The 25,692-nt window shown below is 44.5% G+C and overlaps 1 protein-coding gene across 1 annotated transcript in view; it reads right to left on the reverse strand.

Moving 5' to 3' along the window:
* Positions 1-3,558: 3,558 nt before the first annotated feature.
* Positions 3,559-25,692, reverse strand: part of ofcc1 (orofacial cleft 1 candidate 1) — a 398,354-nt gene continuing 376,220 nt past the window's right edge. The window contains exons 23-24 of the mRNA XM_085993614.1: positions 23,831-23,964; positions 3,559-6,869 (exon numbers count right to left, since the gene is read on the reverse strand). Coding sequence (XP_085849740.1) covers positions 6,848-6,869; positions 23,831-23,964 — 156 coding nt within the window. The 3' untranslated portion in view covers positions 3,559-6,847. The remainder of the gene's footprint in view (positions 6,870-23,830; positions 23,965-25,692) is intronic.

Genomic DNA, 25,692 nt, shown 5'->3' on the forward strand with positions numbered 1-25,692 from the left:
CCAGCTTTCCTTGTTCATCTGTTCTTTCTTTGTTCTGAATTTCCCGCCTCTGGGGTATCTCTTCTATAGGGCCTTTCTGCTGGCTGCACTCGTATATCACCATCTGCCTACCTCCGATAGGTCAGTTTCACTCCAAACCTTCCCTGATTGGAGTTCCTTCCGCCTGACACGTTCATGTTCCTGTGAGGTGTGTGGGGGCAGGACTTCCTTTTCACTCAGTGTCTCCTTCCTGTCCATGCGGTCTTACAAACAAAGGACCATGCTGACCACCAGGCAAAGGACCCCCTGCTGACTTTGCCATTTTGCGTCTTCACAAACAAAGAACATGCTGACTTACTAGTATTCCATAACAATTCGTTCTGAACTTTGATCTCCACATGGTAGCAGCGGTTTTATTACAGTTTTTAGAAATTTACAGTCCTCCCTTAAATGTCTCTCATGTTTATTCATGTGCAGACATTTCACCAGAGTTGGAGCAGTATGTATTCCGACCGGACATAGTCCCCTTTTATACCCTACAATACAATGTCTATACCCCCATTTCACATTATTAAAGCTGATCCCGTAACAGTTCCCTTGTATGCTTAAATTGTCTTCCCTTGTTCTTTCTTTGTTTACGTCTTGGCCGTATTCCCCACTCCCACATAAGCATGATCACACACATTAGTTGTAACCACAGCAGAGCTTGTGAGCACAGTCTTACTCATGGAGCTAAGTCTATACGATTAAATCCCAAATCCCACGAGGTTATTATTCTGGCATTAGCATCATTCCTCCCTTTTAATACTGAGAATGTCCTTCCCACTTCTCCAATTCGTTTCACAAACTCAGTGAGATTTTCATTTATCCAAGCTAACCCATATCCAAAAATGGACACGTATTTCCCCAAATCATCTACCCCAGTTGATGCCTTAACATGCATTAGATTCTGATCCATTAAAGGCAGAATAGTCCTGTTCCTGATTTTTACCATCCTTTTATGTTTAATACACATAGTACTGTTAGATACCAGACATATTGTAGCATTCTTTTGCCCATATTTATACTTTGTTTCTGTGGTGGTCCAACAATAGACACCCTGTTCCTTATAAACAACGATGGTATATTGTTTCGACCTTATGGCAGTGACCTGACACTGATACTTAGACATTCTTGTCAAGTTAAATCCGCATAACGGCTCTTCATCATCCAAGACATTATACATACACATGGTGGTTCTTCCTTGGGTCTTACATAGATATAATTTTAGCTCATAGAGAGATTGATTATTTTTAACAACATATCCAGGCGATGATGTATATTTATATAAAACACTATCTTTCAGGAAACCCATATTGGCTACCTTATACACCCACAGTGGTGCCCAAGGTTTGGACATTACGGGCATTCTTAATATGATTCCTATCAAGCTATCATCGCTAGTCTAATTACATTCATGTGGCGCGACACGCACCACAGTAAGACTTCGCAACTGACACACTGTCAAATTTGACTGATCCCTTTCCGCTGCCTTAAGGTGCTTATCTTCCATCCAAATTGGAACCCTCCCCTCAGCTATTCTATTAAAATTCCTCCCTATGTCCTGTAGAATCCAAGAACTCATCATGCATCATTATTTTGTGCTGCCTGGTCAGAGGCGTTTCTAACCTCCCTTGTCAAATTGTTTTTGGCTTGTGCCTGATTTTCCAACAAATCTGTCCAAGAACTCAAAGTGTTAACAATAAAGGTTTCAATGTTTGACACCACATTAACAGAAACTTTATATGAACATTGCATAAAACACCCAAGTGCCTACCCTTGTGTGTTGTTAGTTGGAATGATTGCACTAGGATGAAGGCGAGTGTGAGGGGTGGGTAGTGAGATGGGGATGCGATAATATAGATAGAGAGGGATGGGTGGAGGTGCAAGGTAGGTTGGTGTGAGTAAGGATGTGCAGGAGTAGGGTAGGGAAGGCAGAGTGATGGGGATGTGATGAGAGGCACAGCAGGATGAGATTGAGTGCGGCTTTGTACTAAAGTTTCCTAATCTACTGAGATCATTGAAACATTTGCGGCACTGCACCCAGGTCCTCCTGACCACATCCCTGCTTGTGGCCTCCTCTGCAGTGTGCAACCAGGCTGTGTTGATCTCCTGGGGAGGTCTCTTCCGCCCATGGGAAGGGAAGAGTCCTCCCTGTGTGCTGTGACTCCCTCCATAAGCATATGGAGGGAGTCATGGGAGAGCCTGGGTGCAGCTCTGTGCCTCTGTGCAGTGCTTGTCGGTGTTTGCAGCACCTCAATGCTGTAGAACACTGACAGCACAAAAGTCAAAATAAATTTGGAGATGGTTCCTTTAAGGAAACCGGCTGATGACACGTCTCCAGACCCGCTTCCTCTAATTGGCCGGGAAACGTGCTGGGCAGGCTTAACAAGCCCCATCAAGGGAAATTCATTTCACAGAGCGGGATGGAGCCAGCAGTGGGGTCTGGACCCGCCACAGTCATCACCCGCCACAGACCCGCCGAGGTGAGCAAAATCACAGCCCACATTCTCTGGAATACATCAGTGACTACACTTCAAAAGTGGTTGTAAAGCACTTTGGGACATCCTAAGGTCATGAAAGGCATGATATAAATACAAATATTTCTTTCTATCTTTCCTTCTATCTATTAGTGCAGGCCTCTGGAAAAAGGTTAGTTATTCCTGTACTACACAATAAATACCTTCCCTTTGTAGTGCATGAGTTGCTGTAAGGGGCATGTGTATTTCATTATATTGCCTGTTTGAAAAGCATTATGTAAAACAATGGAGTACTTTAAATTGAAGTTCATGGCAATAAACTCACTAATATTGTGATTCTATTTTTAAAATATTACTTGATTAAAATAATTTCCAGTGGAGTGGAAATCCTGCTGCCCTACCAGAGCTGGTGTTTACTTTATTGGGTATAATATTTATTAGCCTAGACTTTCCTGGGAACGCTTGCCAGTATAATGGTGCATCTGCATCGTCCATTGACTTCAATGGAAAGTAAAACCAGGCGAGGCGTGTAACGGGTGGCTTCTCCGCTACCGCCAGTTTCTCACCTCCCCCGAAAGTGAAAATTGGTCCCATTGTCTAAGGACTCTTACAGCCAGCAGCGAGAGGAAGGTTACTTCATCAGTCTGTGCTGGATTGAAACCCAGAGAGCAAACGCCTTTAAAAAACTTTCAAAGTTAATCCTCGGGGGGGTCATTTTGACATTGTGCGCGCGAGTAAAATGTCCGAAAGCGAGTTGAAGTCAATGATAATAAATACCGGGAGAGGTGTAAATGGGTTGCCGCTTTGTTGTGACTCATTTTACACCATCGCACAAAGTCAAAATTCCCCATAATTAAAGTGAGTAGAATTTTGCCAACAAAGAGAATTGAACATTGGAAGTTCCTGTAATTGGGAATTGAACTTGTTACCATTTATAGTATGAATCGTGGTGCCACACAGATCCTGTTTAATCCAAATACCACCCCCACCAACCCATCCCCCATTTCAAAGACATAAGCTATGCAGAAAAAGAAAAAAAACTGATATTAAATGACAGCTTCTTAAGAGGTGCAATTTAATAGGCAAGGCCATCTATAAAACTTTTACAACCTAGTTCTCTTCACACAGATGAGACTGGAAAATTACATCTTCAGTGTTCAGTGCCAAAGCACATGTTAATAAGATCACAACTTTTAATTAAGCAATATGTATAAGCAGATTCACATTAAACCGTGATTTGTGGGATAGTTCATTAGACTGTGCTCCAGCCATCAGGCAAGAGCTCAATACCAATCAAGCAGCCAGAATATTAGTCAGTTTCAAGTATGCCCATTGAGTAGATTATTGATATTTCCTCACGCTTGTGATTGGTAGCTTTAGGAGCCTTTTGTTTGTTCTGTGCTTGGTTCAGAGATGAAGGAGAAATTGTGTCAGTTACTTTTCATGAAATGATTGATTTGGACTCTACGTTGCTCTACTCAAGGACTCAAAGATTTCGTACTAGTTTACCACCCACTTTTAATCTATCGCTGCACTTGTAATAATAAGGGTTTATTATTATCCATGCTTTAATGCCTGAATGTAAATGGGACAATTGTAACAGGAATTGTAGATTAAAAAGAAAGAACTTGCGTTTACTGTACATAGAACTTTCCACGACCTCAGGACGTCCTAAAGCGCTTCACAGCCATTGAAGTACTTTTGAAATATAGTCACTCTTGTAATGTAGGGAATTATTAAAAGCACTGTGATTATCTCCTGAAATGAGCCTTTAAAATAAAACCAAGCCTCGTGAAGCATACAATTGATATTTTATTAATTGATTGCATTATGCATTATTATCCAAATGATGATTTTGTTTTTCACACAACTATCCAAATATAGCCTAGCTATAAAAGTTTCATGAAATCTTCAACTAAGAAAGAAGCAGATTGAATTTAATTACCCAATGTCACCACACCAGGACTTGTGCACATTGAGGGAGTATTGAATCATTAAACCAAGACCCCATCTGTCTAGTTTTCTGGTTCAGATGGGCAGTAATGATCCTACAGCAATATTCGATGACCAGGGAATCCTGGCCAACATTCCTCCCTCAATCTCAGCCAACACTGCCAAAAGCAGATTGTCTGGTCATTTGGTACATTGTCATTTGTGGAACCTTGCTGTGCACACAATGGCTGCAATACTTATCTATGTAACTGTTACTGTGCATCAACAATGATTCATTGTAGGTGAGGCTTTCTGAGCATTTCTGAGAATGAGGGGCTACATAAATACAAGTTGTTCTTACTTGGATCATGTCTGCTTGTTTGTCCAAGGGTTTATGGACAATGTTTTCTTGACACTCTCACACCCATGAGTGGAGCCTCACATACAGCGGGCATCGGAAAATCACAGGAGCACTCTGCGATTTTCTGTCCATCGATTTCAAAGGACGGAAAATGATGGGAGGTGTGCCTTTCTGGTGCAGCAGCGGTCTTGAAAAATTTCGCCTTATGTACTCGTGATTATTTCATACGCCTAGAGGCCTGTTGGGTGACACCTTGTGACCTCAGTTAACCCAATATCATGAGTGTCACAACAGCTAAAAATTAATTCTAAATTATTCAAAACAATAAATTAATTCTGTCTAAATATTGCACAAACGGGGTAAATTATTAGTTAAATTATTGGGAAGATGCCTGGAAAGTAAGCCAGCTTCTACACAGGACTAATTTTCCAGTAATTCACCCTTCAGGCTCAAGAGGTTACATAATTGGAGCATTAAAAAGCCATTTCTTTTTCAGTAAATCCTACTTGTTTATCTGCTAAATTTTAAATGCAGTCACAGAAATAATATAACACAATAAATACGTAATTTATGACTGCCTGTATTGTACCAGTGAACTAAGATTGAACCAATTTTAATTTTCCTAGATCATCAGCAGACTTTTTGTGTAATTATTCTTATTTCCTACTTTCTTAATGGGCTTCTTTTAACAGGACACACCAAGAATAGGTTGGAGTTAGTCGAATGCTTACTTTAAACATATCAACAATTAACTTTGCTTTTCTCTGATGCTTTCTTTTTCTTTCTCTTTGGCCTGAGTCCTTCTTGCCATAGGTTGAGAGGACAGTAGCACAAACTCCATAGATCAGTGCGTTTTACTGTTTTTCTACACCTCGCACTCAGCTTTTTCTCCATTGTGAGAACAACGAACAAACTTACATTTCTATAGCACCTTTTTATGTCTTTTACCTTTCCCAGATATAATGCCGTGAGACCGCAAAGCCTGAAGGCTACAAGGACTAGGACCTCAGAGCGTCCCAAAGTGCTTTATAGCCAATGATGTACTTTCGAAGTGAAGTCACTGTTGTAATGTAGGAAACGCGGCAGCCAATTTGCGCACAGCAAGGTCCCACAAACAGCAATGAGATAATGACCAGATAATCTGTTTTTAGTGATGTTGATTGAGGGATAAATATTGGCCAGGACACTGGGGAGAACTCCCCTGCTCTTCTTCGAATAGTGCCATAAGATCTTTTATGTCCACCTGAGAGGACAGACAGGGTCTCGGTTTATCGTCTCATCCAAAAGACAGCACCTCCAACAGTGCAGCGCTCCCTCAGCACTGCGCTGGAGTGTCAGAAAGGCCCATGTGTTCAAGTTTCTGGAGTGGGGCTTGAACTCACCACCATATCTGACTCGGAGGCAAAAGTGCTGCCACAGAGCCACAGCTCAGTCATCCAGTCAGCTCTATCAATTAGCCTCTCTTCAATTCCCTGCAATAGTACACGTGGAAATAAATAAATAAACTACTGCTGCTCGACCATATGCTCAAAATACCGACAGGCGGTTATGTCATATTGATGCTTATATGTGCTGCTTAAATGTGGAATCAATTTCACTTTAAATAATTCAATTTGTAATGTTACTCCATCTCACAAAGGTATCATTTATGTATTCAACTGAGTGAAACAGGAGCCTATTAGAACACGGGACATGACAAACTGAATTGATGTACAAAGTGTGAAAATTCTTCCAAAGTTTGAAAATTCTAACTAGTGTTCTAAACAAAATGGCCAACAAGCAGCTTCCCAGTACATTGCATTCTTAGTTGCTGGAAACAGATTAACATAACCCTGTACATTCTAAATTCTGCAGAGCTTTGGTTTCTATTAAAATATGCATGACGTCTGTTCTAATAGTGATTAGCATGAACATACTTGTTCAAATGTTTACATCAAACAATTCACAGCTTGATATAATAGTCAGAGAAAATTACAAAAGTGAACAAAATGTTTCCCAAGATAAATCCAGATATTCACAAGTGATTTTCAATCCTATTCCTTGTAGTCTTCCGGCTTTAAGGTCTCACGGCATTGTATCTGGAAAAGATAAAAGACATTCGCAACTCAGAATAAATAAAAGGCAAAATACAAAGAATGGCACTAGCTCTTCCAACAGATACAAAAATATTAAACATTTTCCTGTAAATTGTGTAAATCAATGGACTTGCGTTATTAACTTCTGCAGGTTTTCTCCCCATTGTCTGCCAAAGCTTTGAAACATCGGGCTGGATTTTGCCAGCCCTGGGGAGGCGGGTTTGGAGGCGGGACTGCCGGGAAAATGGCAGAAATTGGGGGCGGGTGCCCAACCCATCCCCAACCCGCCTCCATGCCATCTTGCCAGGAGGCGGGTAGCCGACCCGCGCCGGGTCCCACCTCGAGGAGGCGGGAAAGGGATTAATGCCAATTAACTGCCTGTTAACAGGTAGCTAACAGACAGTTTTTTTGCTAATCCCTAATTTCAGCCCTGAAGTGTGGGCTTCCCGACGGCTCCGAACCTCGCTAGGGTCAGCGAGGCGAGCCGTCGGTCTGCGGGGGTTGGAGGGGCCGAGATGTCCGGTGTGCAGGTGAGTAATGGGTGCATGTGTGCAGAGGTAAGTGTGTGAGGTGTGTGTAAAGTGTTTTAATAAGTTTTACTTACCTTTACTTCTTCCTGCAGGCTACCTCCCTTCAGGTCTCGGGAGTCCCTCAGCTCACTGGCACAGAAAGCAGAATGGCTGCTGAACTGTCAAAAGCTGCAGCCTTCTACTTTCTGGTCAGGAAGGCTTTCTAATTGAGTCTTGAGTAAAGACACAACTTAGAAGACAGATTGTCAGTGTTTGGCAGCTTCACAGAGCTGTCAAACGATGACATTTCATCTGTCAAAAGCTCTTGACAGATGAAACGGCACTCGCTGACGTCACCTGTAACTGGCTTTCCCTTAATTGGCGGGCTTAACAAGGTCAATCAAGGGAAAATAGCGTGGGTTGGCCACAAGTCGATGGAGGCGGGAGTAAAACCCAACAAGTGGGAGTCCCGCCTCCAAAAGCTCCCCATTGACAAAATCCAGCCCATCGTCTTTCTCTAGAGTTTCCGTGGATTGTTTGCTGAGTTATGGCAGACAATTGGGAGAATCCCTGTTAGAAATTCTACTGCTCTGGGGGTCCAGGCCAAATGCAGTCATCAGCCTGGGCTGCCATGATGGGCCTGAAAATCACCTTCACCATGTACTGGCCTCTGAAGGTCTGCTAGGCCTCTAAGAGGCCAAGGATATGGGAATTCCCAACATAGGGAATTCCATCCCTGGCAAACACCCCCTAAATTTACTCACATCACAACTGAAATCACCTGCAACTCAAACTGACTTTCTCAGGCAAACTTTTAAAAGTGTGACAGAGATGTGAGTCACCACAGCACATTTCCTTTGAATTTACTCCTTTGTCTTTTCCTGTTTTTAGTTAGGAACATAGGAATTTCTAGATGGAAAAAAAGATCAAGGTCCAACTAGTTTGCCTCCTACCAGATAGTCATAGAATTATACAGCACAGACAGAGACCATTCAGCCCATCATGTCCGTGCCAGCCAAAAAAACTATCCAGCCTAATCCCACTTTCCAGCTCTTGGTCTGTTGCCCTGTAGGTTACGGCACTTCAAGTCGCATGACACAATGATAATGGAGTTGTTGACTAATCACAGCTATCAATCTCTATCAATTAGTCTACAACAGACCCAGAAATGACACGAGAAAACTCCCAGCGGTGCGGAGCTTTGGGAACCATAGGTCCAAAGTCAACTTTTTCCTCCCAAGCATGCTACACTTACCGCAAGTCATGTCTCCAGTTACTCATAAATTGTATCCCAAAATGTTATTTTCTGAAAGAAATCTATCTAATTTGCATTTGAATGAATCAATACTAACTGCTTTCACCGTATCTCTAGGGCGATTGTTCCATAGATTGACCACTTGCTCACTGAACTATGTTTCCACAGATTAATTTTGAATTTACCTCCCTTCAAGCACAGGCCTTGTCCTCTGGTTCTACTGTTCTAGACAAGGTGGCGTAGCTTGTCATGTGTTGTTCTCCTTTTTCCCAACGATCTTTCATTCTGACCAATTTCCTAAGAACATGATCAAGTCTAATGAACTGATCCTGCACTCCCAGTAGGGAGCCACGCTCAAAGGGAGCGTGGGTCAGAGACAGGGCTACAACAGTACAGCTCCAATTCCAACCCAGCCCACTTTAAAGAGCGTGGAAGCTGGGATGGGTCATCAGGTGGTGTGAGTTATCATAGAATGATACAGCACAGAAGGTGGTCATTTGGCCCATCATGTCTGTGCCGGATCTCTGAAAGAGCTATCCAATTAGTCCCATTCCCCTGTTCTTTCCTCATAGCCCTATAAATTTTTCCTAAGTATATACCAATTCCCTTTTGAAAGTTACTATTGAGTCTGCTTCCACTGCCCTTTTAGGCAGTGCATTCCAGATCGTAACAATATGCTGCTTAAAAAACATTCTCCTCATCTCCCCTCTGGTTCTTTTGACCATTAATTTAAATCACTGCCCTCTGGTTATCGACCCTCCTGCCAGTGGGAACAGTTTCTCCCTTATTTATTCCCCTTGTAATTTTGAACACCTCCATTACATTTCCCCTTAACCTTCTCTGCTCTAAGGAGAACAATCCCAGAGTTCAAGAAGGGTCTCAAAACTGCCTCAAATCATCTTCTCTTTCCCCTATCTCAGTCCTATCATCTAAATCTAAATCAGTGGAATAGTTTTGTAATAAATATAGGATTATTCAGTGTGTGTAGAAACACTTATACTGAATCACATTTTTGAAATATTGCATGCCTCTACTAAAAGTACAAAGTAGAAACGCACAGTTTTCTTATAAATTGTCTTTGATAATAAAACAGCTGAGACATTTATTTGTTTGTGCTGTTTACCATGTTATCTATGGATTTGCCAGGTCCTGAATATACTTCTAACAGTGCTGCACAGTGCCCCGCTTCATTACAATTGACCTATACCATCAATTGTACTTCATTAACCATTAATACGCTTTGTGAGGTTTTTTTAGAATTGGAATCCAACAATTTATTAGCCCAAAAGGAAGGATAAAACCACTAATCTTAATTGAATTAAGCTGCGCTAAGCATTTAAAACCCATTTGTTGGCAAATTAAAGTATTGCATTGCTAAATTATATGTAAATAATTTAACTTCCCGAAGGTGATTTAAATTTGTTTGGTTATAACCATGATAGAGTACATGGTATAATCTAATCTCCTTTGGTTAGAGAAGTTGATTTGTACAGTTCATGCATGAGCTATTTTGTATTTTGCTGACTGAAGTTGATTAGCATCACATGGCATCAATTAACTTGCACAGGAGTAGCAAGAGGTAAAAGTGTTATCAAGTGCCTTATCCCAGAATGAAAACGTCAAAGCACACACATTTCACTTATCAGCAGAATGAGGACAATATTTAACGCCTGTCATAACCCACACACTCTTAGGCCTAGAAATTCATTAAGGCACTGCCAGCTTTGCGCCCAGTTAACGCCTAAAGGGTGATTTTGCGCCAAAAATGAGTTTGCGCAGATATTCAGCGCAGCGGTATTGGCGGCGGTAGCCGTTAGCGCTGCGCCGGCACCGATGACGTCATCGGTGTGCGCAGTGCCCCGGTTCCGCCCCGAAACCGCGCCGATCCCCATATTTAGTTGCGGCCGCAAACAGCGACCAGAAAATGGGGCCGTCCTGCTGCCTTAGTGGGGCGCTTTAAAGCGGAAGGTGCGGCCGGCCGCTTTTGCGGCGGCCGCCTGCCCGCGCCTCCTTCCCCGGCCTCCTCCACCACCCCCCCCCGCGGCATTGCCGGCTGCTTTCCGCGAGCCCGGCACTTCTCCGTGGTGCCGGGCTCATTTGCCGGCACTATCCAGCGGCGATCTCCCCGTTGCAGGCAGCTCCCCCTTAAGAGAAGGAGGAGGCCTGCAGTACCGCAGCCTGCCGCTGCGCAGCGCCTGGCGCAGCGGCGCCAAGAGCGCTGATATTCAGTGTCAGCGCACCAAGCGGAGGCGGGCACACCCTGCTATAGCGCCCGCTTCCGAATTGGGGCGCTAACAATGAATATCTGACGATCGCTATAGGCTTCCCGCCCAGCGCTAACTTTTGGGCGCTAGGCAGCTGGCGGGGCCATAGTGAATTTCTAGGCCTTAATGACTTAAGTGAGTACCTTAGGGGCCCCAAGAAAATGACAGTAACATACATGGGTACATTCACAGATTGCACACTCCCAGTGTTGTGGCCTTGTCTCTGACTCATTCCCCCTTCGAGCAGGCTCCGTGCTGGGAATTTGCCCTATAGTCAAGCCAACAAAACCAGAGAGGATCCAAAAGTCTTTATCAAGGCTCCCAAAATTCTACAGCCCCACCAACACCTTCCCACAAAAGGCCTTCCATATTTACTCATTTAAGTATTGACACAGACCAATATTCCACCCACCTACATTTAATAAGATTTATTGGGCTTCAGCCAGCCGCTGATGCTAAGAAAGAAAGAAAGACTTGCATTTATATAGCACTTTTCACAACCTCAGGACGTCCTAAAGTGCTTTACAGCCAATTAAGTACTTTTTGAAGTGTAGTCACTGTTGTAATGTAGGGAACACGACAGCCAATTTGCACACAGCAAGCTCCCACAAACAGCAATGTGATAATGACCAGAGAATCTGTTTTTAGTGATGTTGGTTGAGGGATAAATATTGGCCAGGACTCCCCTGCTCTTCTTTGAAATAGTGCCATGAGATCTTCTACATCCACCTGAGAGAGCAGACGGGGCCTCGGTTTAACGGCACCTCCAACAGTGCAGCACTCCCTCAGCACTACGCTGGAGTGTCCGTTGAGATTTTGTGCTCGCGTTTCTAAATAGAGAAAAACTGGCAAAAGTCTACAGCAGCTTAACCGGACTCTGCCAAAACTCCATTTTAGAATCAGGAGATTCAAACTAGCCAAATTTTAGTTATGATTATTTACTGAAAATGGAAATTTAATCCATCCAATTTAAACCCTACTGCCAAGTTAACAGAGGCTACAGTCAATGCACAAAGCAGCAGCCCTGCTCTCACTGCTCCCCCCCCACCCCCAAGCTTTTCCTAATTGACTTTAGACATCCATCCAAATTAATACAACAACAACAACTTGCATTTATATAGCGCCTTTCACGTAGTAAAAACATCCAAGGTGCATCACAGTAGCGTTATACCAAGCCACACAAGGAGATATTAGGACAGGTGACCAAAAGCTTGGTCAAAGAGGTAGGTTCTAAGGAGCGTCTTAAAAGAGGAGAGAGAGGTAGAGAGGCAGAGCCATTTAGGGAAGGTAGTCCAGAGTTTAGGGCCTAGTCAGCTGAAGGCACGACCGCCAGTGGTGGAGTGATGAAAATTGGGGATGCGCAAGAGGCCAGAGTTGGAGGAGAGTTGTAATTCTTGGGTTGGAAAAAAAAATCACAACTCAAGTCAAGTTAATTGTGATTTAGGGAAGATACTCATCACTCTTCATGTAGGAAACTGTCAGCTGGTTGATTGGCGAGGTAGAGATGTTAGAACTGTGTGCAGAGGGAAGAGAATTTGTTCATCTATTTTTAATCTGTGAAAAACAAATCAGTTTTACCGATATTCAATGGTCCCGGCTTTGTGTGTAGCTAGCTATGACAAATCCACAGCTTGAAACAAGGCACAGCTTGAAATGTCCCAATTCGAATCCAGCTCTGTGTTAAACTGTTCAGTAATGAATGGATTTCCATTTCCAATATTATAGGCAAGCACCATTAACGTGCAAATTAACACATTCGTGCTGCATTTTTTTACACAAGTTAAAGAGCCTGGTGAAAGAGGGAAAGGGAAGCTGGCTGCAAAGAGGAGGCTGTTACTAACCCTGGGAAGCAGCTGCTAATCCCTCGCTTGCATTCAGAGGATTGAAGTGCCAGGCAATCACACTCGGGACTCCTTCACAGTCTCGAATTGACTTCCCAGTATGACCTTCATTCCAATATGAACGCAAGTGAGGAAATAGCAGTCACAAATGGTGTTCTGGGTTTACCGGCAGCTGAAGGAAGTCATTGCAGAATGTGGATCATATTTTGAAGGGAACGTGACAGGAAATCTGAGGCACTGAAAGAAAAAAAATGACATGAAACCCAACATTGAACAAACACCCACATATAACAAGTATTATGTGTGGCAAACTAGTGTTAGTTATATGTTGGGTTGTCTGTATACGAACACACCCCTCGTCATACCCCTTGTGGTTAGAGACTCTATGGGAGTACACGCGATTTTTCTGACTCAAGCTTCAACGATTGGTAATTTCCTGTGCAAACCACGGTGAGCATATTTACCAATCATCCATATTTTTTTTTGCAGTTGATGCCATGCCATATTTGCGAATACCTGCAAAGGATTATTTGCTAAGTGAATAGAAATTGAACATTCAGAATTTACAGTACATGAAACAGGCCGTTTGGCCCAACAAGTCGATACTGGTGTTTATGCTCCACACCATTCTGACGAAAGGTCACCGACCTGAAACGTTAACTCTGCTTCTCTCTCCGTGGATGCTGCCTGACCTGCTGAGTATTTCCAGCGTTTTCTGTTTTTATTTCTCTTCACACCTTACTTCACCTCACTCTATCAAAATATCCTTCAAATCCTTTCTCCCTCATGTACTTACCTTGCTTCCCCTTAAATGCATCTCTGCTATTCGCCTCAACCACTCCACGTGATAGCAAGTTCCATATTCTAACCATTCTCTGAGTAAAAAAGTTTCTCCTGATTTCCCTAGTGGATTTATTGGTGACTATCTTATAATTATGGCCCCTGGGAATCCCTGGACCAAGACCACACAAAGTGGAGGAGAAGCATCCGGGAAGGCGCCGAACACCTCGAGTCTCTTCGCAGGGAGCAAGCGGAAGCTAAGCACAAATAACGGAAGGAGCGCACGTCAACCAAGCACCCCACCCACCCGCCCCTTCAACCACCGTCTGCCCCACCTGTGACAGAAACTGTAGGTCCCGCATCGGACTCATCAGTCACCTGAGAACTCATGTTTAATGTGGAAGCAAGTCATCCTCGGTTCTGAGGGACTGCCTAAGAAGAAGATGGCCCCTGGTTTTGTTCCCCCCTAATGTGTGAATACTGTGAATGTTATACTCCTTTCTTTGCCCCAGTTTTATATACAGACCACGTTTCTATCCCAATGTACACAAGGACTGATTCTCCATAAATTAACTTCCACTCTAATCCAGCCCAATAGATTGAAAGTACAGTTGAACGTGCAGAAGAAATTGTCCAACAGAGAATTTATTTTTATTAATGTTTCTCTGTGAATTTCTGATAAATAAACAAAAGGCCATTCACTGATGAAGAATTGACTGCACCGCTGTAACCTTCACAGTAGGACAGGATGGCACAAGTTCAAACTGGGCAAAGGCTGATGTTAGGGAATTCTTTACGCAAAGAATCATCACTGTGGAATATAGTTCTGGGTAAGGTAGTGGAGGTAAAATTCTCACATGTATTTAAGCAACTGTTTGATGCTGTGATGGGGGACAAAAGATTTTTTTTTGCAGGTGGATAACTAAGATAGCCAAACGGCCTTCCTTGTTTGTATTTTTATTGTGGCTCCCGGTCCGACAACACTTCGATATTAAAATTCTCATCCTTATTTTCAAATCCCTCCATGGCCTCGCCCCCCGCTATCTCTGTAACCTCCACCAGCCCTACAACCCTCCAAGATCTCTGAGCTCCTCCAATTCTGGCCTCTTCAGCATCCCCGATTTTCGTCGCTCCAGCATTGGCGGCCGTGTCTTCAGCTGCTGAGGCCCTAAGCTCTGGAATTCCCTCCCTAAGCCTCTCCACCTCTCTCTCGTCCTACAAGTCGCTCCTTAAAACCTACCTCTGTGACCACCTGTCCCAATATCTGCTTATGTGGCTCGGTGTCAAATTCTGTTTGATAACGCTCCTGTGAAGTGCCTTGGGACGTTTTACCATGGTAAAAGCACTATATAAATACAAGTTATAAATATATCTGAGGGGTAAGTCCCCCAACTATGGCTTAACTGTTCACCCACCCCACCCATTTTCCATCGGGTGGGGTGGGGTTAACATTTCTAATTATAGAACCTGATTAGTTCAAAGCTTGATACATCAGTCTTTTTGCATGGAGACAGCACTGCCAAATCCAAGAAAAGTTTAAGCCAGATCAAGCATTGGGCATCTTTAAATTCAGATCACTGCTGTATAGATTAGTCCGAATGACCTGTTTGGTGTACCAAACAAGTTAGTACTAGGGCCTAGGGGACAATGCTGTAATTATCCTACAAAATAACCCCAGCATTTTTGCTATGTTTGAGAACATCTTCTGTTGCTGGTTGCATAGGGTTGGAGGCTTCAGGTTTCATCATTTTAGATATTGAAAGAGAAAAGGCCGAGATAAATTTTTCATGCTTCACACTCCAAGTAAACTATAATTCATGGCATGTAGCACTGCCGTTTAAATTTTAATCAAGAAATATTTGGTTTAAAGTAATCTTGCTCCCTTGTGTAACATTCACAATCTAAAAGGAAAGAAGCGCGCCTTCTTGTGCCTTTTATTTATTCAAAAATAAAAGTATTTTGAAAGAAAAGAATAATAAGGGCAAAGAGGGAATTCAATGGATTCTACATCGTTTGGCACAGTTGTGTTTGCAGTGTTTAGCAATAATATAGTGAATAAGACTTGCACTTATATAATGCCTTATATAATTCAACAGCATTACCATCGTTGAATCCCCCACTATCAACATCCCAGGGGGCACCATTGACCAGAAACTTAACTGGATCAACCACATAAATACTGTGGCAACAAGAGCAGGTCAGAGGCTGGGTATTCTACAGCAAATGTCTCACCTCCTGACTCCCCAAAGCCTTTCCATCATCTACAAGACACAAGTAAGGAGTGTGATGGAATACTCTCCACTTGCCTGGGTGAGTGCAGCTCCAACAACACTCAAGAAGCTCAACACCATCCAGGACAAAGCAGCCCGCTTGATTGGCACCCCATCCACCACCCTAAACATTCACTCCCTCCACCAATGGCGTACCGTGGCTGCAGTGTGTACCATCTACAAGATGCACTGCAGCAACTCGCCAAGGCTTCTTCGGCAGCACCTCCCAAACCCGTGACCTCTACCACCTAGAAGAACAAGAGCAGCAGGCACATGGGAACACCACCACCTCCAAGTTCCCCTCCAAGTCACACACCATCCTGACTTGGAAATATATTGCCATTCCTTCATCGTCGCTGGGTCAAAATCCTGGAACTCCCTCCCTAACAGCACTGTGGGAGTACCTTCACCACACGGACTGCAGCAGTTCAAGAAGGTGGCTCACCACCACCTTCTCAAGGGCAATTAGGGATGGGCAATAAATGCCGGCCTTGCCAGCGATGCCCACATCACATAAATGAATAAAAAAAACACCTATTCATATTAAAACATCTCAAAGACCATCACACCTTAATTACTTTTAGACTGCAGTGACTGTTGTTCTGTAGGCAAAAGACTTGTTTGGAACAAATGTCATCCAACATTGTAGAAATCCAAATGGAAAGAGCAGTTAGGTTGATACAGTGACACAGTTAGTGAGTTGGCAGAACACTATTGGGGTCGCGCTAGCCAATGTCCCCTCTTAAGTACAAAAAGTGGAGAATGGAACATGTATCTCCACACATCGCAGAATAATAATACAATAGTGTCAGCTACCCCAGTGGGCAGCACCCTTGCCTCTGAGTCAGAAGGTTGTGGGTTCAAGTCCCACTCCAGAGACTTGAGCACAAAAATCTAGGCTGACACTCCAGTGCAGTACTGAGGGAGTGTTGCACTGTCAGAGGTGCTGTCTTTCAGATGAGATGTTAAACCGAGGTCCCGTCTGCTCTCTCAGGTGGACGTAAAAGATCCCATGGCACTATTTCGAAGAAGAGCAGAGGAGTTATCCCTGGTGTCCTGACCAATATTTATCCCTCAATTAACATTACTAAAACTATCTGGTCATTATCATATTGCTGTTTGTGGGAGTTTGCTGTGCGCAAATTGGCTGCCGCGTTTCCTACATTACAACAGTGACTGCACTTCAAAAAGTACTTGATTGGCTGTAAAGCGCTTTGGGGTGTCCGGTGGTCATGAAAAGTGCTATATAAGCACAAGTCTTTCTTTTTTTTTTTAAATAGGGAAAGGGGGCAGACTCCACAGTAAGGACGACAGAATATCATTCCCCCTTTCCCAGACCTGGAGCAGGAGTATACAAATCAGGAATAGAACAAATCTTTAGCAGACCACTAAAAAAAGGGTAGTGATCAATCACTCGTGGGTAGTATTGCAGAAGAAACGGAATGCAATCAGGGTTTATGCAACATGGCACGGATTTTAGCTAAGCAGTAAGATAAAGTCTCTCTTTCTGTCGCACATGCACAGACATACACACAATCAGCTTATGTAGGCAATAATAATAGTATATATATGATTACTAGCTGTTCTCTCATACATGGAATATCGGGGTAATTTTCAACTTCCCTACCTGGGTGCTACCCTAGTGGAGTGAATGGCCCATCCAGTTCTCATTCCAGGATTCAATGGGTTGAAAAGCAGGCAGGTTCTACAATGGGCAGGCAGTTCTGGCAAATTAAAAATTACTCCCATACAATTGATTCGACAGAAATGAGATGACAGCCCAACCAGAATGATGTCCCTATATTCCATTGGCACTAGTTGGTTGTCATGAAGACGCGGAAAAAGACAAAACAGACTTTCAAATTTACTGAATCCCAGAATGGTTAACTTGAAGTTGCAGCTAATAATAAGGGTGGAGGCTGGTTGGAAAAGTAGGTTACAACACTGGCCTTTAATCACAGGCAAACTGACGAGCTAAGGCCTTTTCTCTCTGGGTTTCATACATGAAATGATTTTTTGTAAACTTAATCTGGTTCCTAGCAGGCAAACTCCACTACATAAAACTGCCAGTTGGCACTAAATTGGCAATCTTACCCAGCGAGACCACGGGACACCTGGTATGGCAAATGGAAATAATGCTCAGGTATGGTAGTACTCTTCTGAGACACAAGGGGCAGTGTAAACAAAGGTTTATTCTGCCTCTAGCTGTTATACAAAGGAACCCATACTTCCAGTCACCTTTACAATGCGGTCAGCTGTCAATAACAGACACACTCCACATTCCTGACCAACAGCTAATACAGGTTAATAGGAGTTCTCCATTTAGCACCCACTCAATCCCCAAAACATGCTAAAATACTCCACAGGTATAACGAGCCCAGAAATTGGGCTACTAACCTCCACCCGTTTGTGCCACAATCCTGGAAAATGAGCTGGCCACCGCTCTAATGTCCGTCTCCAGCGCGGGATTCGGGGGCCGCCATTTTGGTGAGGGCCTTGGCGCTGCCGATAGTAGTGCTGGCCCTGGACATACAAATATGGTGAGCGTGACGCTCTGCAAGTTTGGACCTTTGCGCTGACTTTAGCGCTGGGTCCTAAGCTTGCTCTGAAAAGCGAGCGTGTAGCAGACTGACAAAGATGCTGTCAGTACTTCTTAAAGGGACACACATATCTTTCAGGTAAGTTTGCATTTAAGCTTTTGGGTTGGATTTTTTATATTTTCTTGAAGTAGTGGTTTGGTGCAGGTTAAAAGTTTTTAACCTGTGCAGGGAGTGCTGCTGGGTGCTTGTAAGGCCTCGGATAGTAAAGGAAAGCCTCTGAGAAGACAGAAAATGCTGGAAATACTCAGCAGGTCAGGCAGCATCCATGAAGAGAGAAACAGAGCCCCGGGGCAGGAATTTAACTCAGGAGTCGGGTAGGAGGCGGGACTACAACCTTCGGGGTTGTAGTCACGCCTCCATCGAGATGCGGCCAATCCACGCAATTTTAACTTGATTGACCTTGTTGAGCCCACCCAGCGGGCTCAGCTGGCCAATTAAGGGCCACCCAGCAACAGGTGATGTCACAGACTGAAATTTCATCTGTCAAGAAGCTGTCAAACACTGACAGTCTTACTTCTAACCTGAGTCCTTCTCCACAGACTCAGTTAGAAATCTCTCCTGCACAGAAAGCTGCAGGCTGTCACTTTTGACAGTTCGTAGCCATTCTGCTTTCTGTGCCGGTGAGATGAGAGACTCCCCGAACCTAAAGGAAGGAAGGCTGAAAAGGTAAGAAAAGGTAATATACACTTCTTTAATCACTTTAGACACACCAAACACACTTACCTTTGCACTCATGCACACATCACTCACCTGAACACCGACATCTCGACCCCTCCAAGTCCTTCAACCCGACGGCCCGCCTCCTCTAACTTGGCGTGGTTTGGAGCCATCAGGAATCCTACACTTCAACCTTAAAAATAGGGATTAGGCTAAAAACTGCCTTTTAACTACCTGTTAACAGGCAGTTAATTGGCACTAATCCCTTCCCGCCTCGGGTAGGCGGGTCCCAGTGCGGGGCGGGTACCCGCCTCCTTTGAAACTGGCATGGAGGCGGGTTTGGGTGTGGGATGAGGTCGGGACCCCTGATTTCAGGATTTTAACCCCCCCCCCCCCCCGCCTCCAATCCTGACTCCACGGCACAATGAAATTCCTGCCCCATGTCTCAGGTCAAGACGTTGGCTGAGTTGCTGAGTATTTCCAGCATTTTAGGCTATTATTTCAGATTTACAGTGTTCACTCGCAGAGGGAAGAGGAAGACGCAGAAGAGGAAGACACAGACGAGGAGGAGGCAGAATGGAAGGATACAGCCCAGACAGCCTCTTTCTGGCCGGGATATCCAGGATGGAATCATCCGACTGCGGCACCAGTGACCACAACCCCAATTCCCCTTTCAACATTAGTCCCACACCTTACCTTCCCTCTGTTACTGACCATCACAGCATCCTCTTGGCCACAATGCTGAAATAAAAGCCACCACAAAGCAAACTTTCCAATCCAACTTTATACATCAATCCTTCCAATATAACATAAAGAAATTACCTAATCACCCTTATGTATTCCCTTAGTGACTGTCTTATGTGTGTTTTTGCCTATCTTACTGATGTCATGCAGTACTACCCCAGTGGCTGCAGCATGGTTGGTGGAAGGCTGCTGACTTTCTGTGGGGGACACTGCAAATGGCCTTGCTGTCGACCCTAAGGAGCTGGTGGCTGGGAGTGTGAAATCAAGTGATGGTGTTTCTTCTTCTTCTTCACTCTCCTCTCCTTCTTCCTGGTCAACCACTGGCTGGGCAGGCTGCATTTCTTGGGTGTGTGAAATGAGGAAGGGTGGAGTTGTGGTGACGGGAGGGCGGGAAAGAAAGAGGTGCATGCAAGAAGGAGGATAACGTGCGAGGTTACCAGCATTTTGTATCCTTTCAGCCCCGCCGCTGGCCAAGGGCTCAGCCATGCCCCTGCCAAGAATAGCCAGCACCGGCTCCTCCAAGGGGTTGGGGTGAAGCTAGGAATGGGAGGTGTGCCTCATGTTTGGTACAGATTGTTGGTAGGTGAGTGATTGGGTGGGTGGGGGGGGGGGGAGGGGGAAGGGTCGTGCATTGAGCAGTCTTCTTTTTTATGTTAGTAGCAAAGCAAATCAAATGTCAATATCTAAGTTGGATATCCAGGCCAAAGCATCCAGTATAAGAGTGTGGATATCTTGTAGGCTGCCTGCGAATTTCCTCTGAGGGCAGTGCTCAATGATGTGCTCCAGGGTCTGATTAGGAGCTCCACAGTTGCATGATGAGGATGCTTTAGTCTTCCATCAATGGAGAAGGTGGCAGCATCTACCATGATCAGTTCTGAGACGGTTGATGGTTGTCCGCTGTTTGCGAGCAAGGTTTGATCCTTCAGGTTGTACTGTGGGGTCCTCTACAAGGAATTCGATTGGCATGTCACAGCTCTTCCAAGCATTTTGCCATCGGTCATCAAGGCTGAGGGGAGATCGCTGAAGGGCTCCGGTGACGGTCCAAAATGGCCTTCTAGATTTGAGACGGGTTGGTGGTAGGTTGTTCAAGTCGGCCTGGATCGGCATGTCTTTGCTGATGTAATGGCTGTATTCTCTGAGACTGCATATTCGCGGCGTAAGTGTGGTGCTGCGATGTTTGCAAGCATGGGCAGCCAAGATGTTGGTGTCAATAAAAGCGTACCAGTGATAATTCTCATAGTAGAATTCAGCTGGACATCAACAGATTTGACATGCCGGAGAGCAGTACTCCACTGTAGAATACACCAGGGCGAGTGCTGCCGTACGGAGGGTTTGAGCGTCAGCTCCCCATGTGGATCTGGCAAGTTTCTGGATCAAGTTGACCCTGCTCTTTAGTTTCTTCCCAAGGTTCTGGAGATGCTGTCTATATGACAGGGTGCGATCAAGTGTGACTCCGAAATAGGAGTTTTTTTTGGCATGGTTTACCTCTGTGCCGCAAAAAAGACTTTCAAAGCTTGGCTTGCTTGATGGGTGCTGAGGTGGAATGTCGAGGTGACGGTCTTTTGCGGGTTTGGCCGAAGTCGCCATCGGTGGAATAGGCCTCCATCCTCTGTAAATCAGTGGTTAGGGTAGTGTGTGTGTCAGGCTAGTGGTACAGTTGGTAGGAGATGGCTTTTGAAGATTCATTGACTTTGAGCACTGTTCTGAGATCATGAAGCTTCTTTGGGCACTGGAGCCAGGTTTTGAGGGTGACACTGCTGGCAGTGACGGCCTTGGTGATCTGGTCCCATATCGTTCTTTCTGGAGGGCCTCCTGGCCCCTGTGGGTAGAGGACCTCTCTTGCAGTGTTGATCCCCTGCACGGGTAAGTGCTGGGGGGGGGGTGCGTGCGGGGGTGAGGAGAAGAGGGGAAGGAAGAGCACGATCGCGGGCCAGCAGCAATCCTCAGGAGGGCCGTGGAGTGGGAGGAGCACTTTTGCTCCTCCTGGTTCCGCCTCAAACTTACCTTTTGGTGTCAGCCACTTGCCACGTCGCGGCCACACCAGCAAGGCCTGAGTGGAGCAGGCCCAATGGCCACTTAGGGCAGCCCAGTTTCCCAGAGGGGACCTAAAACAGGCATTAAGCCCCTCATCAACATATGCAAGGGACGGAACGCCCGTTTTAGGTGGCCGTCCCAGACACATGAATAATGGCCCGGCTCAATATTGGGCCGGGTGTCTTTCACACCCCCTTGGGGTGCAGGACCCCAAAATTAGCCCCTGTTGTGCCCGTTTTAAGCCCATAAAACAGCCACAACGAGGTCCTATTTCTTCCCCCATGTGTCAAAAACCAGCAGCGCTAGCACGGGTCTCACATACAGGAAACTTTTTTTTAATCCGGCACAGACGGGACCGACGTGGTGCCGGTTCATCAAAAATTCCGGATAACCGAAAGCTATAGTAAAAGATACGCAGCTGAGAGCTCCGTATAAAGCAACAAACCCTGTTGCTTAGCAACAGGTTCAGAACAATGGCCACAAGTTGCAAGTGTCTCTGTAGCTTAGCAACAGCTGCAGCCACACCCTTGCACAGCAACAGATGGAGGAAGGCAAGTAATAAAAGTTACCTGAACCTACTCCTGAATTTTGCCGGTTAACCGAGATTTCTGGTTATTTAGGTGCTGGTAAATCAAAAATTTCCTGTAGTATAGAAGCAGCTTCCATCATTTACTGGTTGTACACAGACACGTGTACGCTACAGGCTTTGATGGGTGCGATAATCTTTAGAATCTAATTACACCTTCTTGTTCTGTTTACATTTACACATTTGCGTTTGCTAAAAAGTAAACTACTGACAGATATTTTGCTAATGTAATTTTACAAGAAACTAAACCAAATTAGAGAGTCATTCAGAATACTGCGGGCACTAATGTATGATGGGAACTAGCAGGAGTAACTGCTGGTAGGACTTTGTAACCCTCACAGATGCAGCAAATTGGGCCATGGTGACATTCATGAAAAGTAAGGGTAAGTGCAAAAAAAGTGTTCTACCAAATCAACATATTCCATTAATCAAAAGGTTAAAAATATATGTGGCAATACATATGAAATCAAGTTAGCTTGTCATTTCAACGACACTCGACACATTTGCATTTGCTATTTACTTTCTATAATCGTATCCTAACTCACACCCAGTCCCGTTCACCCTACACCCCTGTGCTCACTGACCTACATTGGCTCCCGGTCCAGCAACGCCTCAATTTTAAAATTCTCATCCTTGTTTTCAAATCCCTCCATGGCCTTGCCCCTCTATATCTCTGTAACCTCCTCCAACCCTCCGAGATCTCCGCACTCCTCCAATTCTGGCCTCTTGCACCTGCTCGATTTACACCACTCCACCATTGGCGGCCGTGCCTTCAGCTGCCTGGGCCCTCAGCTCTGGAATTCCCTCCCTAAACCTCTCCGCTTCTCTACCTCTCTCTCCTCCTTTAAAATGCTCCTTAAAACCTACCTCTTTGAACAAGCTTTTGGTCACCTGTCCTAATATTTCCTTATGTGGCTCGGTGTCAAACTTTGTTTTGTAACGCTCCTGTGAAGCGCCCTGGGACGCTTTACTACGTTAAAGGTGCTATATAAATGCAAGTTTTTGTTGTTGCTATATCATTTTCATGCAACTTAACTTAGTTGGTAGTATTCCTACCTCAAGAGATTATGAGTTGAGACCATTACCACAGCCTCAGGATGTAACATCTAACACCAACTAACTTTGTGTAATTTGACTGAGAAATTTTGCTTGAATACTGCCGATAATTTTTCCTTCTTTGTTCTGGCAGTAAAACCATTGCCTTAATTGACTGATTGCATTTAGTGAAGGCATTAAATGACACAAAAGACAATTCAGCGGATGAGTGTAATCATGCTGTTGTGAAATATGTAATTTTGTGAATTTTTTATTTTGTTTAAAGCCTTATTTTGTTTGATAATCGTTCCTATGAAGCGCCTTGGGATGTTTTACTCTGTTAAAGGCGCTACATAATTGCAAGTTGTCGATGTATAATGGATACTTACATCTTCCTTTGCCTTTCTCGGAGTTCAGACGGGGCGGAGGATTGCAGCACATTGTCCACATTGTTCACCTGATTCTGTAACAGCGTGCCTACCTCACTGCGTGTAAAACCTGTGCTGCTTATAGCTCCAAACACCTGAGACAGTTACAGAAGAGAGAAAAAAAATCACTTTACTTTGTATTCTCTAAAATATTGGAAATAATGGGCCTGATTTTAATTGTGCAGGGGGAGGCGGCAGTTAAAATAACTGTTGTCAGTTACCCCCCACCCCCTAACCTCGATCCCGCTTCCTTCCTGGCCTGTCCCCATAGTAACCTGCTCTTTTGAGCAGGTGTGCAGGACACGCTCAGGCTATAACAACGTCTGAAGCTATTGATCCCGGAAAAACAAAAGCTTCCGGGAGCTGGATCCTAAGCCAGAAGAGGCCTAGCAACTAAGTTTGAAATTTATTTTTCAAGTTTTCTTATGAGGCCGGGGGGGGGGAATAAGGAGTGCCTTTCTGGGCCTCACAAGGAAGCCTTTGGTACCCCCCTTGAATCGTGCTTCCCTCCTCCCCTCCGCCCCACCCTCAGGATGAAGATCTCTCCAGCTGTTGAGCGGAAGACTGCGGCATTTTATTTAAACGAGGCCCCGCTGTTAAGGTCGGTCGGGCCTCCACATCCCCGGCCTTGCCAAGTTCTTCGGCCGATTACATCCTCCCCGCCTCCCCCTGTTAACATCAGGGCCAATGTATCAGGCCACGACTGGAAAACTGCACGGCATAACGCTGAGAAAATGTTCTAAGCACGGTCTCATTTGCAGACACATTATTAAATTTGCCACACAAATGGAAATGATGGCTGACTTCACTGCACCGAAGGCTGTTAACTTAGTGTAATATTTATGTTATGTAAGTATGAATAAAGTTCACGGTGAAAAAGAAAAATGCTAAAATTCTTCTTAGGTATCACCTCTGATCATAATGTGTGGAGAATGGAAATGTCACGCACTTCAATACATCGGGCTGCTTTGAAGCTGGAATTTAGATTGCATTACTGCTGGGGCACTTTAGAGGACAACTAGCAATGCTACTGGCATAGGAAGTGCTTCCTTCAGTAATATTCAGAGAAATAATAGACTCTATTAACACTATCACAAATATTGAATTTTGTAGGGTACCTTCCTAATACTGTACACACGTCATAGAATCATAGAATAATACAGCACAGAAGGAGGTAATTCGGCCCATTGTGCCTGTGAAAGAGCTATCCAATTAGTCCCACTCCCCTACCCTTTCCCCATAGCCCTGCAGATTTTTCATTTTCAAGTATTTATCCAAATCCCTTTTGAAAGTTACTACTGAATCTGCTTCCACCGCCCTTTCAGGCAGTGCGTTCCAGATCATAACAACTCGCTGTTTAAAAAAAATCTCCTCATGTCGCCTCTGGTTCTTTTGTCAATCACCTTAAATCTGTGTCCTCTGGTTGTCGACCTTTCTGCTACTGGAAACAGTTTCTCCCTATTTACTTTATCAAACACCCTTTAAGATTTTGAACGCCTCTATCAAATCTTCCCTTAATCATCTCTGCTCTCAGGAGAACAACCCTAGTCTCTCCACGTAACTGAAGTCTTCCATCCCTCATAGAACTTATTATTCGGCCAACAACAATTTATGCCGTGGCCTTTATAAAAACAAATGAACAGCCTTGAGAACAGAGCGATGGAGCTCCAATCCCAGTCGTTGCTGACATTCACATGCGGTTCCCCTTGAGGTTGTCCTTCAGCGCCCTTTGCTTGGTCCCGTGTGGGAGGAAAGGGATATTGTCTGGTAAAGAGGGTTCCTTCCAACACCACTCAAATACACCAATGGATGGCAGTGTCCAG

This window comes from Somniosus microcephalus, chromosome 7 (assembly GCF_052327205.1).
Source record: "Somniosus microcephalus isolate GS21.2 chromosome 7, FLI_Smic_1.0, whole genome shotgun sequence".
Taxonomy (NCBI): domain Eukaryota; kingdom Metazoa; phylum Chordata; class Chondrichthyes; order Squaliformes; family Somniosidae; genus Somniosus; species Somniosus microcephalus.